We start from the raw sequence: 20,018 nt of genomic DNA on the forward strand, positions 1-20,018 counted from the left end.
TTGGTGGTTTATAATTCAAAAAGGATACTGCTCTTCAAGAGGTATAATTCCTAGCTTTGTTTCCCTTATTTATCTACTGTATTTATTGTTGTTTTTGGGCTATTTTTCACCTGTATTTTTGGGCTGAAACTTGTGGTTTTAAGCCATTACAGGTAGAGGGGTGGACCACTCTTCTTTGAAGCTTGCTTCCTAGGCTTTTGCCCTTGTGTTTCCCTTCCTTTCATCAACTTTTTTTTGAACTTTTTACCACTGAATGTCAGAGTTTTTCAGAAGCTAAAAATCATGTTTTGAAGTCCCAAAAATGAAGGGGTTAACCACCCCCCCCCAATTGTCTTGTTTACTAGCTTAAATTCTTAATTATTGTAGCCTACTCCTTTAGCTTTTTCGACTTCAATTCCAGCACTGTTTTAGCCTATTTTAGGACTGTTTTAAGTTGTTCATGTCATTGATAGGCCTGTAGTGTAATGATCCTCATAAGTTTGGTGTTTTAGGCCTTGGACACCAACCTATTTGGGTTGATAGCATTTATTTAGTGCTTTCCATACTTGTGATCATGTTTAATCACCTTTGCATCTCTCATTTCTTGGCTTTTCATTGCCTTGAGAGTCGTTTCAACCGATTAGTTGTTTAAGCTTGAGATAGAGATCATTATGCTTAATGGTTTAATCTCCTTGGAGGTTCATTACCAATGGCATGACATCTCCCTCATGCCCAAAACAATCCTTTGTTTGATACTTCTCTCCACTAGCAGACTCAATCTTCATTATTGGACTTAATTGACTAATGAATGGAAAGGTAATTAAAATGGAGTAATAAAATTGGGGCTAAAATGAAATGAGATAATAATATGGTTTGGGGTTTAACTGGACGTTAGTTGAACCTATTGAGTCTTAGGCCATTTCATACTTATTAGTGATGATAATGGTTTAAGAGTCAAGTGTCAATTGCTTCCCTTGATCCATCTCATGATAGGGAGGAGATTTTGTTGGTCATTTAGTTTCCCTCATTGAGATTTTGTCCAATCGAGCCATAGATCATCATGCGATAACTTTGCAATTATTGATGATTTGTGACTTGGTTCTACTCCTCCTTTGAGCAATTTCATGATAGAGAGAGGTAGAGATGATGAATATCCCCTGGAAACACTTTGTTTTTGCTCTGTTAATTTTCTGTTGCAGCAGGGCCATATATACTGAAAAATCTAGAAATCCTCTAGATGTTGATTTGTGATTATGTATCAATTTTAAGCAATAAAACAATCCCAATCAAACAATCAAGACAAATCGGCACAACGATTTTAACGTGAAAAAACTACAATTAGACACCTCCAATTGTGATAAAAAACCACGGGCAACAGCCACAAAACAATCCACTAAGAAGATATAAAGGAATTACACAGGTATACTCTCAATTACCTAGCAAATCCACGCCCGAATTAAACCAACCTCTATGTGCCTCTTCCAACCCCATCTTCACCTCGGAATTGTTTTGACGATGAGCCACTCCGGAATCCACCAAAGCTTCAGGCTCGAATTCTTCAGAATCCACTGAAGAACAACTCTCTCTTTTGTGTAGAACAAACAAATAATCCTTTGATGTATACTCTTTAAACCATGAGTTGAATACTCAATGAAAACATCAAAGAAAACGAGCAAAATATCCCCAGATATAAACCTTAGAATGCAAAAAAAGGACCTGGAGGACTTATCCAAGTTTTGGGAGAAAACCAACTACTTACAGAAATCCAAAGTAATCCTAGTTTTGGAAGAAAACCAACTCCTTATTGAAATCCAAGAATCTGTGTTCGCGCAGTCCGCTCGAGCGTGGCAATTCCCGCTCGAGCGGAAGTTTCCACGCTCGAGCGCCGAATCACACCATCCAGTACTTTTTCAGGCGAAGCAGAGATGTTGTGTGCTTGCAAACCCCGCTCGAGCGTCACTTTCCCCGCTCGAGCGAGACGACCAAAATTGGAATATCTGGAAAACTTGATCCTCTTACAACCTCGGTTTTGATCCATGGAAATTGACAAAGGCACGATTCGGGTTGAATTCGCATCTAATAAACTCATAGCCTCACTGAAATAAAAGGTGCGAAAACAAATACAACTGAAAGAAGTTTTCTCAAACGGGGTTGCTAAGAATAAAACCTAACAATCTTCCCCTTTGGCAACGCCGTGACAAAACACACCTAACAAATAAAATCCTAAACACCCCAACCCATTACAACCAACAAAAGCCAACATCTTTCTCAAGGTCATGATCTACAAAACAATTATTAGTGCCACAATCTCCAAAACAACTATTAGTCCCACAAGAGTATATGAAAAAGCAATAGACATGTGACACGATTATCTTGAAACATGAGATGGAAAACATGAATAGATGAAAACTAAGACTCATGAAAAGCAACTCTCAAACAACAAAAGCAAAATCATAAACCAACCCAAGTCATGATGAACCAAACTCCCCCTCACTAAAAGCAACCACAAACACTGAAAATAGTGAACAAGAAGAAAACGAAAAAAATAATATGTTGGAGCAATCAAGGAATTTCATATTTGTACCTTAAAACACACAAGATTATCCAAGAAGCACAATTACTAGTAAACACAATGTGCACAGTCTGTAGAAAATTCCTCATGAAAGAAAGTGATACATTATGTGAAAAGCATAGATCCCATAATAAAAGTGTGTGTGTGACTCTTGGAGTTCAACAAACACTAGATTCAATCCTAGTAGTGATCTGAAGGTGAACCTCTGGCAAGAGAATCTAAGCACAACTACGGAAAGTCAAACCACTAAGAATTAAGGGGTATTTGGTGAGTAAAGGCGGAGGCTCCCCCTCAATCAATGAATCTTTTTTTTTTTTTTCTTTTGCACATTTTTTCTTTCTTTTGCATATTTTTTCTTCTACTCTTTCTTTTTCTTTTTCTTTTTCTTTTTCTTTTGCACACTCATTGGCGGCTGACACGCTCAAGAGTATGAAAACCGAACCAGAGAAGCATGGATATAATAAGGATGGTCTGGTTGGTGACTCTGAGATTGCCTTTTCCTTATGGCTGGACTACAAAGAATAGAAGGGAAAGCCAAGGAGATGCAAAAATATGGTAGGTGATTAAGAGACTCAACATCACCCATGATATGCTAGTATAGGTCAATTCCACTAGAAAAGCAAAAGATACAATGCCAGAAGTCCATAGAAAAAAATAATCACTAAGGCGGAAGACTCCGATATTTGCTAATCCAAGAGTGTGTACAGAATGAGACATACTAATCAAAAAAAAAACACACACACTCCAAAATGAGTAATGACTACAGAAAGCACACACATATTAACAGGTAATGGATATTCTTATCAATTCCAATATGTACCAAGGATCACTCAAAAATTTTAAGCTTGCAAAACCATACTAAAAAAATCTTTTTGGTTTCTTTTTTTTTTTTTTCTTTTTCGAAACAAAGCAAGACAAAAAACAAACAAGCACACATTTTTTTTTCATTAAAAAAAACATAGAAACCCAAAAACTAAAACAAATAAACAAATTAACACAAGTCAAGTTTTCTCACCCAAACCGCTTTAGTATAAACAAAGTTGTGAGCATTGCGGTTCTTGGATGGTGTCTTGACGTTGTGGTTCCCTTTGCTTTCAATGGGAACCCGTCTCGACTTGGTTTTCAACATCCTATCTTTAGGTCTAGGCAAATACACTCTTCCATGCAACTTATAACAATAAGGGTGAATATGACCATGCATACCACAATGATGACAAATAAAAACAGGGTGTACCTTCTTTTCTTTTACCTTACCAACTCTAAGAAGTTTGAGAAGTCCATTCTTATGTTGAATTTTTTGTTCTCCCTTTCCTTGAGTTCTTGTATCATGAGATGTTGATGCACTCTGTTTTTGCTCTTTCTTACCACCAAAGCCAATGCCACTCTTGTCAGAACAGATTTGTTGAGACCTAATGATATTGTCCAAAGTCTTTGATCCTTTGTTCCAAAGACCAATGGTAACCATGGCACACTTGAGTTCTTCCTCTTTCTTGATCATTAGTTCTTCCAAAGCAACTTGAGACATCTCGAGAGTTTCAATTTTTTCTTCATATGTTGCATAGATTTGTTGTAGCTCGTTCCTCTCTGTCTCACAAGTCAAGAGTTTTGCACAAAGAGCTTGTCGATCATTAGCTATCTTGATGGCATCAAGCCTAGCCTTGGAAATCTCCTCATTTAGTTTGACATTCTCACTTTCACATGCTGTGAGTTTCATAGTGAGTTTGTCATTCAATTTGGATAACTTAAGAGATTCCTTATACAACTTTTCATAAGCTTGCTCAAGCTCTTCATCATCACTTTCCGAGGATTCATCATCAGTGGCATTCTCAACCGACCTCTTCGGATACTCTGTTCGTCCTTTAGTTTCGGAAGCCGCCATGAAAGCAAGGAATTGTTTATGTCCCTCTTCGCCTTGATCTTCGTTGTTACTTTCATCTTTATCAGATTCTGATTCATCATCCCAAGTGATGGCGAGGGCTTTTTTCTTCTTCAAACGAGTGGGGCATTCTGAAGCAAAGTGGCCATATCCTTTGCATTCATAGCATTGGACTTTTTCAGAGTTCCCTTGTATCTTTCCTTTCTCCTTCTTGGCTACAGAATTAATTTTGAGTTTATCTTTGCCTTTAGATTTATGAGTATGAGTAGATTCCAAAAGATTAGGATTCTTTTTCAAAGAAGATTTTTTAAATTGTTTAACAAAAGCAGCCGTAATCTTGGAATCTATCTCACAATCCTCATCAGAATCCTCTCCAACCCTATGAGCACTACTAAAAGCAATATCTTTTTGTTTCTTTTTGAAATTCCTATGTGCCTCATAAGTTTGGAGATTTCCAACCAACTGATCTAGCTTGAGGTTGTCAACATCTTGAGCCTCCTCAATAGCCGTAACTTTTGGTTGGAACCGATCGGGCAAGGATCTCAAAATTTTTCCCACAACTTTGGATTCTGGTATTTTTTTTACCTAAATTGAAGTTGAAATTTACAATGTCACTCAACTTCGCATAAAATTCATCAAAGGTCTCACTATCTTTCATTGAAAGGTTTTCGAAACTAGATGTGAGCCTTTGAAGTTTTGAGCGTTTCACAGAAGGAGTGCCCTCATGAATAGTTTGTAAGATATCCCAAGCCTCTTTTGTGACTTCACAATTGCAAATTCGACTAAACTCTTCAGGTGTGACAGCGCAAAAGAGAGAATTGATAGCTTTACTATTCTAACTACTATTTTGGTAATCAATTGTGTCCCACTTTTCAATTGGTTTGGGGAAAGTTACTTCATCAATGGTAATTGTTGGTTCGGTCCACTCATTCATGACAGATTGTCAAACTTTTTCATCTATAGATTTCAAAAACGATCTCATACGAGCTTTCCAAAAAGAATAATTGGATCCGTCAAGTAGAGGTGGTCGAACCATAGAATTTCTCTCACGAATTGAATCCATTATCACAAATCAAACAAGATCTGGCTCAAAAGTTTTAAAACACAAACGAGCAACCCGCTCTAATACCAATTGAAAAATCTAGAAATCCTCTAGATGTTGATTTGTGATTATGTATCAATTTTAAGCAATAAAACAATCCCAATCAAACAATCAAGACAAATCGACACAATGATTTTAACAGGGAAAAACCACAATTGGACACCTCCAATTGTGATAAAAAAAAACCACGGGCAACAGCCACAAAACAATCCACTAAGAAGATATAAAGGAATTACACAGGTATACTCTCAATTACCTAGCGAATCCACCCCCGAATTGAACCAACCTCTATGTGCCTCTTCCAACCCCGTCTTCACCTCGAAATTGTTTTGACGATGAGCCACTCCGGAATCCACCAAAGCTTCAGGCTTGAATTCTTTAGAATCCACCGAAGAACAACTCTCTCTTTTGTGTAGAACAAACAAATAATCCTTTGATATATACTCTTTAAACCATGAGTTGAATACTCAATGAAAACATCAAAGAAAACTAGCTAAATATCCCCAGATATAAACCTTAGAATGCAAAAAGAGAATCCGGAGGACTTATCCAAGTTTTGGGAGAAAACCAACTACTTATAGAAATCCAAAGTAATCCTAGTTTTGGAAGAAAACCAATTCCTTATAGAAATCCAAGAATCTGTGTTTGCGTGGTCTGCTTGAGCATGACAATTCCCGCTCGAGCGGAGGCTTCAAAATTGTGTGATTCATATAGGCTTCACGCTCGAGCGGAATTTTCCACGCTCGAGCGCCGAATCACACCATCCAGTACTTTTTCAGGCGAAGCAGAGATGCTGTGTGCTTGCGAACCCCGCTCGAGCGGGACGACCAAAATTGGAAAATCTAGAAAACTTGATTCTCTTACAACCTCGGTTTTGATCCATGAAAATTGACAAAAGCACGATTCGGGTTGGATTCGCATCTAATAAACTCATAGCCTCATTGAAATAAAAGGTGCGAAAACAAATGCAACTGAAAGGAGTTTTGTCAAACGGGGTTGCCAAGAATAAAACCTAACATATACATTAGTGGCCGGCCGGCCACTATTTGCAGCCAGCTGTACACTACTTCTGGCCGGCCAACCACTTTTGTGTCAGCAGGCAGTGTTGTTTTCTTGCAAGGCAAAGCAAAAGTAGAGGCAAAACAGGAGCTTTTTCTGCCGGTGGAATAGTCCTGGCAGCGAAACAGAAGTATTTCCAGGAGGATGCTCGCGTTGGCATGCACGGTTCACTACCCTGCTCGAGTTCAATTAGTTGTTAATTTGTTAATTAAATTAGTTGATCCTACGTGTAATAATTAGTGAATTCCCAATTGTAACTAATTAGTTAGTGTAATTAATTAGTTAATTTCAATTTGTTATAGTTAACTAGTCTAGTTAGTTTATTTCATTTGATTTTTAATAGCTAGTTAATTAGCTTAGCTAGGCTATTTATTCGGACCCTCCTGCGTGAGGGCAAACTTGTAATAATGTGTATATCTTCCAACCCCACGTCTTTTTCCTTTTTATTTACCCGTTTATGATGGATAGTTTAGAGCATCACATTTTGTTTAGCATTTTTCATGATTTGCATCCATATGTCATGCATGCATTAGGCTCAGTCCATCATGGTAGCAAGCATTATCGTTTAAATACTTTTTTGAAAACGTGCTTAAACCACATATTATCAAATTGATTCACATGCTATATTTATAGCCAAGCCTATTAATTGTATATCGCATGTGTTGCATTAGGCCTATTTCGTTAGTTAGGATCATGCATTTTTCTAACTATTTTCTCTCTTTTGGGTTGCCTTGGGAATTAGGGTAAGCTTTACTGCTTTAGCATATCGCATGAGTGTGATTGTTTCCATGTCGAGCATGATTACCATGAGGCTAAATGCTTAAGAGCTATATCTGTTTCAATGCCTATAGATGAAGGCTAAATTGCTTAAATTGGATAATTTGAGTAATGTACATATGAGATCACTTTTTTAAGTGATACGTATTCAAACCTTTTTTTCAGCACAAATATGAAATCAAAGTGTTCCAATTTTTGCAAATTAGTTTATACTTCTGTGCGTCACATAGTAATGCTAGCCTAAATAATTGGAACAAGAGTATATAATGTAAATAAAATTCACATCATGATTAGTAGAGGCCGATCTTTGATCGGGTGAGCGGAGGTGCTCAAATCATGACCTTCCCCTCTCGTACCTAAGTTTCTAAGCTGAGACACTTTGGTAATGATGGATAAGTGGCATTTGGCACGAGTCTCGGATTTCCTAAATTTTTCAAAAATATTTAGGCGACGACTCTGTGATCTGGCAAAGCAGTCCATTTTTGGCATTTTTTATTCAAGATTTATTTTCCAAAAGATTTGTCAGATTTGGACTCTTTTGTGTTTATCTACATCACATTGGACTTGTGAGATCAGATTCAGAACCGCGGGAGTCTGAACTGTAGGGCTATTGTATCCGAAAGGTGCACGAAAAGAAAGCTACAATACCGACATCCACTAATGTGTTCTCGTTGTTTCAAGCGACATTGGGTGTCTCCAACTTGAACATTTGCCAATGACAGTCCAACATCATGCAAAAGAATTGATTTGCCAATTAATTGGAATAATACACCATTGTAATTGATTGTGCAATTGATTGGATAGGTTAACCACCACTAATCGATTCTCCAATTGATTGAATGGCTTGATAACCACCAATCGATTTTTCAATTGATTGCACATTTAATTTTACAAAAGAATCGATTGGTCAATCGGTTGGAAGAATTGGTCACTCCAATAACCAATCGAATAATCATTTGATTGACCACCACCAATTGATTTTTCAATTGATTGGACAATTTGACCAAAACCAATCGATGTTATAATTGATTACACATCTAAAATTTCACAAAGAAATTGATTAGTGAATTAATTGGAAGAATTGGTCGCGCTAATCGATTTGTCAATTGATCAGATGACTTGTCGATAACCAATTAATTGGCCAATCAATTAGCTTCGTCAATTGATTGGATAAATTGATCAATAACTTACTCGAATTTGTGTTACTTATGCATTTTTGTGAGATCACATATGTGATTTTGTGTTTCTCAAAAATTTTCTCAGATCACTTACAGGAAATTTATTTAATTTACCCATTTTTGTGAGATCTCATACGTGAGTTTGTAAAAATTTACGTGCTTTTGTGTTGTTCAAAATTTTATGAGATGACTTACTCGAATTTGTATTATTTATACGCATTTTTGTGACATCATTTACGTGATTTCGTGAAAATTTACATGATTTTGTATTCCTCAAAAATTTTATGAGATCATTCATTGGAAATTTGTGTTAACTTACTTATTTTTGTGAGATCACTTATGTGAGTCTGTGAAGTGAATTTGTGTTGTTCAAAATTTTATCAAGTCATTTACTCGAATTTGTGTTATTTATCCATTTTTTGTGAGATCACTTATATGATTTCATGAAAATTTATGTGATTTTGTGTTCCACAAAAATTTTATAAGATCACTTAAAGGAAATTTTTATTAACTTACCTATTTTTGTAATATCACTTACGTGAGTTTGTGAAAAACTTACGTGATTTTGTATTCACTACAACAAAAATGGATTTTTATGGCACCAAATACATGATGTGGATACGATTCTATGACGTGCGAGGTAAAGCCGTGTTATGACCAATCGTGGAGAGTCATTCATTTCAACGGCATGCTGTAGTACGTCGTTAAAAATAGTTTAACAGCAGATCTTGTATGTCGTGTTTGATTTTTTTACAACTATTTTTGCATGCCGTTAATTTAAAGGACAAACAACGGCGTTCATTGCTAGTCATTAAATATTTAATACAGCAGCCTATTTTGCCCGTCGTAGATAACTCAAGTTTCACAACTTTTTTTGCATGCCGTAGAATATGTATATATATATTTTTTATTTAGTAGGATCTATTTCATTTATTCTATGTAATCTTAAAAAATTACAAACAAGCTTCACAAACATTTATATAAGCCTTAATTAACACCAAAATTTTGTTTCAAACATCCAAAAAAAAAAACCTATCCATAATTGTTGAATATCCAAAAACTTTACGTTCCAAACCATCCAAAAATTATGTTTCTAGACATTAAAAATTATCCTCAAGTTCAAAACCATCCAAACATTCTAAATCATCCAAAAGAAACTATCCTTAAGTTTTAAACTATACAAAATTTGCCTAAATATCGTCTTTGAGTGCACCATCATTGGTTGATGCAATTGCATCAACACTTGGCTTGTACCATCCATGTCTTTGTATTATGAAATTCTTAGTAGCTCGGATTTCGTCTTCAGAAGCTTCCCTTCTAAAAGCAACCAAGCTTGAAACAACATCAGCAGAAAGGGCATATATTGGACCATCAGCATGGATAAAGTACTCCTTCCCAACATCAGCAGACTAAGCATAAATTAGAGCCAAAATATATACATTTCAGTTGTCAATATATATAATAATCCCATACACTCACCTTGTGCACACTACGTCTTAGTCGAGGCATAACTATTTCTTAGGCTAAACTGTAGTAGGTGTAAGACTCTAAACACTTAACATAAGCCTTTCCATATGATGCAAATGAGTAATAATTCAAAATAATTATAATCTTGAATCACAGTGTGTAATTCCACTCAAACTTGTATCATGAGGACATATGGTAAAACATGAACGCATTATGCAACAAAACAACGCATAGTCTATGAATTTTTGGATATTATCCCCATGGAATTAATTCTTGAAATTTCCAACAATGAAGGCTCATGATAGAATAAAAAAAACAACGCGCAATTAGTAAACATTAATGTGTGTTTGGGAGGAGAAAGATTGAGAATACATCTAACCTTTGACATAATGCACAAAGTGGTGATCCCAAAACTTGAACCCATAACCTCAAGATTATTAGGCCAAGTATTAAAATTTCATGATTTTCTTACGTCATAAACTATTTTTAAAAATCCAAAATAGTAAGCTGAAAATAAAATTTTTCATAATAGTCAAGCTTACAGGATCTTATTGCCTGATTTTTATATTTCCTGGATATCAATTTCAACATTAACTATTATCTACCTACCACTAATTTATGAGTTTCTTGGGTTCTTAATCCATAAATTCAGCATTGAGTGGCATTGGTCTGGTTTAGGTATCAATTCCAATAATAAGACACATTGCCACTGCTTTAGAACACCATTTCAGCATTTTAAAAAAATAGCAAGAAATCATATGATGGTTCCAACAACTAAGTTTTCCAAAAGCATACTATGTTTCCAAACGCTATCAAACATCACACATTTATAACAAGTGCAATATTAAGTTCTCATTTCTATTTCACATTACTGTAATAATCCATATTCCAATTACCATTATGCCAGAAAGAGGAAGAAAATTTACCTTGGGTCCTTTCACAGTTAGGTAATCTCGAATATGGATTTTGAAATGAAGTTGAAGATCAAGAGGACATAATACCAATACACCTGCAAACAAAGAGCACAACAATAGGTCATGAGTTATGCCTAAAAGCTTCTACTTATTTGAATTAAACAAAATATAGTTGGAAGTTGCAAGTACATATAAATTGGTTATATATTTTGCTTAGCCATATATTCCATGACTATAATTAAGTGTGCAAAAATATCGAGATGATTGGTTTCGAAAGTAATTAACTAAGAGCTTCAAGATTGATGGAACTCTTCCTTATGATAATTGATAATAAACTTTATTTGAACAGATGATTGATAATAAACTGAAAAACACTATTGCATTTATTAGCATACATGATAGATGAGAGTAAGTAACTAAAGCCTTCCAAAAAAAAAAAAAAAAAAAAAACTTAGGCCAAGATAATTATGGCAATCCCAATTGCTACTCTATACAATGATTTAGGCATATAATAGTGAATATAAACACATATGGCAAATTGGTATAATCTAGCTCCCTTAATCATCCTTTAGTTGTATTAAATCATCATTGATCCTTCGCGTGTACTATTAATTATTATATGTATGTGTCAGCACCACTCATGAACTATTCAGAACATCCTTAAATGCCAAGGATGAATAACCCAATGGAGCCCCCGATCAAAAAAAAAAAAAAAAAAAAAAAAAAAAAATTTGTTTGAAGATAACATATTGATAAAATAAATTATTTTAAAAACAGCCAAATATATCTCACAGTACATAAAACAAGAAGTATGAAATGGGAGTAATTGATGAAGTGAATAGAAGAAGAGCAACAAATGAAATGCTAGTGTGTTGACCCCATAATATAAACAGCGCAACTAGTCTAGACTTGAGACAATATATGAGAAAACTACTTTGAAGTTAAATGAATAATCAGCAAAGTCCTCATAAGCAGGCAAATATTGTATAAAAATACACTCAAAGACTATATAAAGAGATCGAATACACTTAAAATACAGTTCTACAGACAATAAACATATAAGAAGAATCGTAAGAAATGAAGAAAACACATTTCTTATATGAATAGAATAAAAGTAGTCCTTCCAACACTATGAATCATAGAAGCAGCCTCACACCCATAAAATCATAAGAAAGTGGGACCAAAAAAAAAAACATAACAAACATGAATCATAGGAATCATAAAAAATATTAAGAAAATTAAAAACATGAATCACATTTATTTATAAGGTTATGAGCCATGGATAGAAATGACCCATGAACAATAGAATGGAAACCACCCACATAATCATAATGAAAAATGAACCATTATTTCATAATTAGAAACCACTACTTCATAAATCACGAATTTTTACTTAATAAGAAACAACTGTTTGATAATGAAATTTATAAACTCAAGTTAATTAAAAGTCCTTATACTAACTTTAGTGGATAATTAAAGTTAGAAACTCAAACACCCTCATTTTTGCTTTTTCCCCCCCTTTTCATGCCTTTTCATCTATTAGAAACCCCTAACACTTTTCATCTATTCCCATTCCAAAACCATTTTATAGAAAGGAAGGTGCCATACTTGTTACAAAAAATGGCGATGGAGAGTCCTATTGGGGAGTAATCGTAGTTTTGGAGCCCCAAAACACCAACAACATTTGATTCTACAAACAGTGCTTATATTTATAGAGATAGAATGGGAATCCTAAATTGTGTTCTCTCTAACCCCAACCCAATCAACACCCTTGTCACCTCTCTGACTCCATCCCTATCCAATCTCTCTCAACACATAAACACCAAACATAAATATGCACAAAACAGGCACTACAAGAAAAAATACTTTTAGCGATCACCTAATTTTTTTGGTCACAAATAGTCCACTTTCTGCGACTAAAATCTAACTTTTGACGACCACAATTTTTTAGTCGTGGAAAATCACCTTTTAGCGACCAAAAAAAAAGTTGGTGGCTGAAAGTATACCTTTACTGACCAGAAAAAAAGTCGGTCGCTGAAAGTATACCTATTGGCGACCAAAGGCTTTCTTGGTCGCTAAAAGTATACCCTTTAGCGACCAGAAAAAAGTTGGTCGCTGAAAGTGTACCTATTTGCGACCAAAGGATTTTTTGGTCGCAGAAGATTACCCTTTGGCAACCAAAAACAAAAGTTGGTCGCGGAAAGTTATGGCGGGATGAATTAAAAAAAAAAAAAACAGATACTACTGTAATTACATGTTATTTTTCTGTTTAGGCATTAAAAGTTTTAAAAAATAATATATAACCCAATTTTTATGGGTTATATATTTTCTCTGCCAAATATGAATGAGAAAGATGTTATTGGTAGAGTGGATTGGGTGCATGGTGACTCCTTGGTCAGGAGTTCAAATCCCAAGTAGTGCAAAAGAATTATTTATTTTGGGTCAAGGAGCTGACTTTTAACGACCAACTTATTTTTGGTCGCTAAAAGTTCCCTTTTGGCGAATATGAATTGGACTTTCCGTGACCAAAAAAGTTGGTCGCCAATGGTCACTTTTTTTGGTCGCTAAAAGTTCCCTTTTGGCTAATATGAATTGGACTTTCCGCGACCAAAAAAGTTGGTCGCTAATGGTCACTTTTTAGTGACCAAAGGCTTTTTTGATCGCAGAAAACTATTTGTCACGAGGCTTTAGCGACCAACATACTTTGGTCACGAAAAGGTTTTAGCGACCAAATATGGTACTTTTAGCGACCAAATAAGTTAGTCGCAGAAAGTGTTTTTTCTTGTAGTGAGGGAAGAAAGAGTGGAGCTCTTAAAGTAACCTCATTGTGCCAACGCAGTTTTTTTTTAGTCAGGTATTTTTTCAAACAGTTAGAGGACCCTTAATATTAGATAACATTTACAAACTACCATTTATTACATATGTACAGATATACATGGCATGTATATATTGATGAGAAATACATAAACAAGAGAGGATCTGATGGACCTAATATCATTGGACGGTGCTGATTCAAACTAAAAAAATTCCTATGTAATCATTCTACACACACAGAGGAGAATCAACCCAACACACTGGCATATGTAGCAAAAAAATTCTTATGTATTCTAGACACACAAGAGAAGAGATTATGAGGGAGTACGAGAGCGATAAAAGATATACAATCCCAACTATATCAATCCAGTGTTCACTTCATGCTCGAAAAAATGACCTAGAAGAGAGGAAAACTATACCTAGATGTCAGAGGGAGATTTAGAGACGCCGATGTTGTCACCGTTGGGGAGTTACCGCCACTGCTAGAGAGTGAGAAAATGGGGAGATCTGCAGACGTCGTTCTACGAGAGTGAGATTGTGAGCGTCTACGAGAGTGAGAAAAGAGTGAGAGGACATGAGAGAAGGAGGGTTACCAAGATGCTGAAGGGGGTACTGCTTACGTTGGTGTTGTTACTAAAGGGGGTACTGCACACGCCGGTGTTGTCGCCACTGCGAGAGAGACTAGGGTTGGGTTGGGCGTGAGAATAAATTTAGAGAGGACAGTTTGAAAGTTTTGGGATTTAAGCTTTTGGGATTTAAGCCTTTTTTTTTGGGGGGGTGTGTTTGGGGCTCGAAATTTTCATTTGGTGCTATTTTTTTTTTTTTTTTTCAGTTGTACCTTTCACAACATCAATTGCGTATCGTGAAAAGTGCAATATTTTAAACGGCTCGCTTTTTGTGAGTCGTGGAAAATGAAATTTTTAACGGTTGGCTTTTCGTGCGCCTTGAAATGTTCAATATTTTTAACAACTAATGTACACAAGTCGTGTATAATTGATGTATTAACAGCATACCATATACACGTCATAGAAAGTTTTATTATTTACGGTTAACATTGCTTGCCGTAAAAAATCATCGTTATTAGCATTTACGACCTACGCAATGACACATTGTGGTTCAAAAATTATTTACGACATGCAAAAAAAATAAGTCGTAAAAGTGAAAAACCACGGCTTGCATTTACTGTATGTCATTGATGTGAAGCTGTAAAAACTCAGTTTTGTTGTAGCGGTTATTCAAAATTTTATGAGATCGCTTACTCAAATTTGTCTTATTTGCACATTTTTGTGAGATTACTTACGTCATTTCGTAAAAACTTACGTGATTTTATATTCCTAAAAAAAATTATGAGATCATTTACGGAAAATTTGTGTTATTTTATATATTTTTGTAAGATTAATTAAGTGAGTTTGTGAAAGACTTAAGTGATTTTGTGCTGTTCAAAATTTTATGAGATCACTTACTCAAATTTATGTTAACTTACGCATTTTAATGACATCACTTATGTTCTTAAAAATTTTATGAGATCACTTATGAAAAATTTGTATTAACTTGCACATTTTTATGAGATAATATATGTATATATAATAAAATCTATTATTTTAATACGATTGACTTGTAAGTTGACATGCTTAACAGGTTAACAACTATCATCTAATCAAAAGGATAAAGCTGGCTGACAATAGTCAACAGAAAGCTGACCACAAAAGCCCAATGTAGTATATATTTACTTCTATTCTTTATTTTGAGATTTTGTGTCATAGTAGTTTCTCTGTAATTTTTGCTTACAATTATGCACCAAAAAAAATTAGTTTAAATAAATTGAAATAAATTTAATTATCTTGAAACTAAATAATTGAGGTGGAGATATGACCCGCTAGAAACCATTCAAAACCCACATTTGATAACATAATGATTTAGAGGGATAATGTGGAATAAATATAATACTTTTAAATTTTATTTATAAATTATCAACTTTTAATTTAAGATGAATTGCGACAAATGAACCCAAAACATAAAGAAGATCATAGTGATCAGCTATAATACTGCTTTTTACAATACCAGCCCATGAAAATGGCCCGTGAATTAAAGAAATCAGAGTTGATTGAGACAAAAACACAAAAGCACTTGCTCATATATTATACTTGGGAACACCAAGATGCAACAACAACAAAGGAAAAAGGGCAAAACAACAATGAAAAAAAAAAGAGTAGAAAACAACATATAAGCACAATAAGAACAAGTGCCAAAACCACAATGCCAACAAGTGATCCAAACACATATTTACAACTTTGCCAGGTTGCCAAAATACCCTCTGAACATGTAAAATTGAAACTTATTCACATTATTTAGGCATTGCTCCTGGATGATCCAAGGGCTTTAACTGCGGCGGCTCTCAGGATGTACTGGTGATAGAAGGCAGCGATGGCGGCTCCAATGAATGGTCCGACCCAGAAGATCCACTGAAATAATTAACATCACAAAACAAAGTTAAAACATGAAAATTAAGGTATAATATAAGAAGTACTATGTATAAGACAGCATGGAATTAAAAGAGAGGGGTGGAGGTAAGTACTTGATCATCCCAGGCTTTTTGTTTGCCGTAGACCACGGTGGCGCCAAAGCTTCGGGCTGGGTTGATGCCAGTGCCGGTGATTGGGATGGTCGCCAAGTGAACCATGAACACAGCGAATCCAATAGGGAGTGGTGCCAAAACCTTTAATTCCACAGATAAACATGTCATAAAAAACTCTTTTAACTGTTCAAAATTAATTTGTTATGCAAACTAGTTAAATTTGAACAAATTTTGAAACTAATTAATTTTTTTAGCTTGACTTGAATAACTCAAATCAACAAGTTTATATAGGATTAAAGTATTCTACTATATAAAAAAACTAAGGTACTTGAGCTCGATTTGCGATCAATTCAACTGAAGCTTGCTTGATTTCCTAACCTCAATTGGCAAAATCATTGTTATCCTAATTTACAACCATTAAAATCTTGCAACATTTTTAAAAATAGAGTACAAAGTTATATTCTTGGATCTATATGCCAATCCTTAAATTACCTACTTCCTATTTTTTTTTTTTTGTCTTTTTTTTTTTTGTAAGTAGATGAATAGAAGAATAAAAATTGCATAGCGTAATAATAAGACTTGAATTAGTACTAATATATACTTACAGGGACATGAGAATCGCGGGCATTTCTCTTGGGATCGGTAGCAGAGAAGACCGTGTAAACAAGGACAAAAGTGCCGATAATCTCAGCAGCGAGTCCAGTGCCGGTGTTGTACCCAGAAGAGAGCTCGTTGGCTCCACCACCATACTCGACGTAGTAGGCCTTTTGGAATGCCTTCACCAACCCACAACCACATATGGCACCCAAGCACTGAGCCACAATGTACAGAATGGCTCGGACCAGAGACACCTTCCTGGCCAGCAACAGACCAAATGTCACTGCTGGGTTAATGTGCCCCCCTGCATATATAGTTTACCAAAAAACCACCATTAATTTCCCTGAAACTTCAATATGAAACTAAGAAAATATGGAACTCCGTATATTGATGTTGTGATTTCAATATTGGAAAAAAATTTCAAGTGTCCTAGAGCACACAACAATAGTCAGGTTTGAGTCAATTTAACTTGCCTTTTCTTCTTTTAATTTTTTTGAGTCAATTACAAAAACACCCCCTCATATATATTTAAAATAAAGATTGTCTCCTATAGTTTGAAAAATTACAAATATCTCTTTGTAATAATTTTTTATTTAACAGAATTAACTAGAAAAATGAAATTTCTAACTGCTTTCTTATATAATAATAAAATTATTTGAATTACTAATTTAAATATATTTATGACATTATTAAAATTTGTTAATTGAATTGATGATTTATTGATAAAATGAGTCATTTGTTATGAAATTAAAAATTTCAGAAGGTGGAATGTAATTTCTAAAACCATAGAAATAATTTATATTTTAAATAAATTTCAAAAAACGTATTCATAACTTACTCTTCTTTTTTTTTATTGTTTTTTTTAATTCACCTTACTTAGTGGATCAAAATTCATTACTTTTCAGATCCATAATGACTAACTAGTTAATTTAAAAATTAAAAAAAAAGAAATAATTCAATTTTAGCATTATTATACTTTTGTTTTCAAAATTGACTCAAATTTTGTAATTTTAAGAACAGTTTAATTGAGATGGACTTAAAAAGTTCCAAAAAAAAAAAAAAACAAAAATAAGTTGAAAAGTTATGTTGATTATTTAAGTTTTAGCCAATAAAGAGGAGATAAAATCGATCTCATCCAAAAATAATAATAATTTTTGGCGTGGCATCACTAATTAGCAGGGACGGGCGAGATATCTTAAATTTCACAAAATTTTCATTAGCCCAGTACAATTTTGAATATTTATAAATTAATTATAAAAAAAAATCTTTTAACCTCCCATTCTTACTCAAAAGTGTCCTTGAAACACAAAACACTTCATTAATTTCAAAATTTTATTTTTAACTTTCACTATTTCCAAACACTTTATATGAGTTTAATATTAAACTTGTTAGCATTTGTAATAATTCTATTTCAACCCTTTTAAACTTTACAATAGTATCATTAATCTCATGCAATTCAGAGTGTTTATATATTAAAAAGAAGGTAAATTACAAATGCATCCTTAAGATTTATTTAAAATATGAATTGTTCACTGTAGTTTTAGAAATTACATTCATCTTTGATGTTTCTAATTTCATAATAAATTGTTCATTTTATTAATAAATCATCAAATCAATTAATTATTTTTAATAACATCATAAATATATTTTATTTAATAATTTAGATAATTTTATTATTATATAAAAGAATCGTCAGAAATTTCATTTTTTCAGTTAATTATGTTAAATAAATTTTTTTGAAAAGAGAGTATTTATAATTTTTTAAATCACATGAAACAATCTATAATTTAAACAAATTTCAAGGAGTGTATTTATAACTTACCCTTAAAAAAATAGCTTTTCTCTTCCAAATACATAATATCACTTAAGCCCCTTAAAATCTAAGTAATTTTACATTGATCCCCTCCCACAAATTTCTGAATCCCCCACCGTTAATAAATAAATAAAAAAAAAAAAAACAATCCCAATGTTGTGAAACTACTGAATAATTATCATCCGACAAACAAGTACTCACCAGAGATGCCTGCAGTGCAGTAAACGAGGACGAAGATCATGCCACCGAAGGCCCAAGCAATGCCAAGGATTCCAACACCACCACAGGCATCAGTAGTCTTGGTTGGGTCAGTTTGGCTCTTGTAACCAATCACAGTCAAAACAGTAATGTAGAGGAACAAGAGTGTTGCTACGAACTCTGCAATGGTGGCTCTATACAATGACCACAGTGTCAGCTCCTCTGCATCTATCAATAGCGCCGGTGGTGGGTCTTGGTAGTCCTTCGCCGCGTACTCGCCGCCTCCCACTTCTATGTCCTTTGCCATGGCTAGTGTGTGTTTGTGTGTATGAGAGAGAGAGAGAGAGAGAGAGTGTGTGTGTGTGTGTGTGTGTGTGTTTTGGGGATTGAGAGTAGTTTGATGGCTGTTTGAGAGACGAGGCAAATGTGGGTATTTATGGGAATGTCTTAACATTAATTAAAGCTTATTTTTTGCCGCCCCATTTTTTTTATATTTATTTTTGATTAATTTCTTTCACTTTCAGTCTTTAGTGACCCCACCTCTTTATAACCTCGTCAATTTTCAGGCTCCATTTATTAAGAATTTTATAATATAATGAAATATTTAAATGGATTAAAGGAAAAAAATAGAAATGATTTATTTACTTTTTTTTTTTTTTAAATTGTTCAATTTATAAGAAAGTTTATGTACAAAAAATATTTGAACTTTACTTTCAACTAGAAAATGATTTGGGAGAAAATGAAACACATATTTGTGATTTGACTCATATTTTTCTTACAATAATTGAACATACATATTAAAGAGTTTTCACCTTAGATATTCTTTCATAATTTGAATCATTCATTTTAGGAGACTCATCTAAAAAATTATCGGGTCTGGCTTTGGTCCAGTCTACCATCGGACTGGACCATGCTGTTGGGTCCGTGGGAACTCACCATGGGTTTCATTTTGAAAATCTAAAATGTTCAATGTGTACAGCTCTTCGAGTACTATATGCTTGTAAAAAATCACGTTGATCAGATATCGATAGCTATGTGATCAAATTAGTTTTGTATAAAAAAAAATAGACGGTGAATAAATTAACGATTGAGAAAAA

The 20,018-nt window shown here is 34.1% G+C and overlaps 1 protein-coding gene and 1 long non-coding RNA gene across 3 annotated transcripts; both read right to left on the reverse strand.

Annotated features, from left to right (window-relative positions):
- Positions 1–9,512: 9,512 nt before the first annotated feature.
- Positions 9,513–14,489, reverse strand: LOC145801650 (uncharacterized). 2 transcript variants are annotated; one of them, XR_014343281.1, is made up of 4 exons: positions 14,332–14,489; positions 14,158–14,259; positions 10,937–11,019; positions 9,513–9,952 (listed from the first exon to the last, which is right to left on the reverse strand). It is a non-coding gene; the product is annotated as an uncharacterized LOC145801650 (long non-coding RNA). The 2 variants fall into 2 exon arrangements; XR_014343280.1 differs by having other exon boundaries at positions 14,158–14,488.
- A 1,353-nt stretch (positions 14,490–15,842) lies between these two features.
- On the reverse strand, positions 15,843–19,797 carry LOC114302113 (aquaporin PIP2-4). The gene is made up of 4 exons (XM_028247087.2): positions 18,925–19,797; positions 16,919–17,214; positions 16,314–16,454; positions 15,843–16,200 (listed from the first exon to the last, which is right to left on the reverse strand). Exons 1-4 carry the CDS (start codon positions 19,373–19,375, stop codon positions 16,087–16,089), a joined length of 1,002 nt encoding a protein of 333 aa, XP_028102888.2. The 5' UTR covers positions 19,376–19,797; the 3' UTR covers positions 15,843–16,086.
- Positions 19,798–20,018: the final 221 nt, after the last annotated feature.

This window comes from Camellia sinensis, chromosome 10 (genome assembly GCF_055761805.1).
Source record: "Camellia sinensis isolate YWXY chromosome 10, ASM5576180v1, whole genome shotgun sequence".
NCBI lineage: Eukaryota > Viridiplantae > Streptophyta > Magnoliopsida > Ericales > Theaceae > Camellia > Camellia sinensis.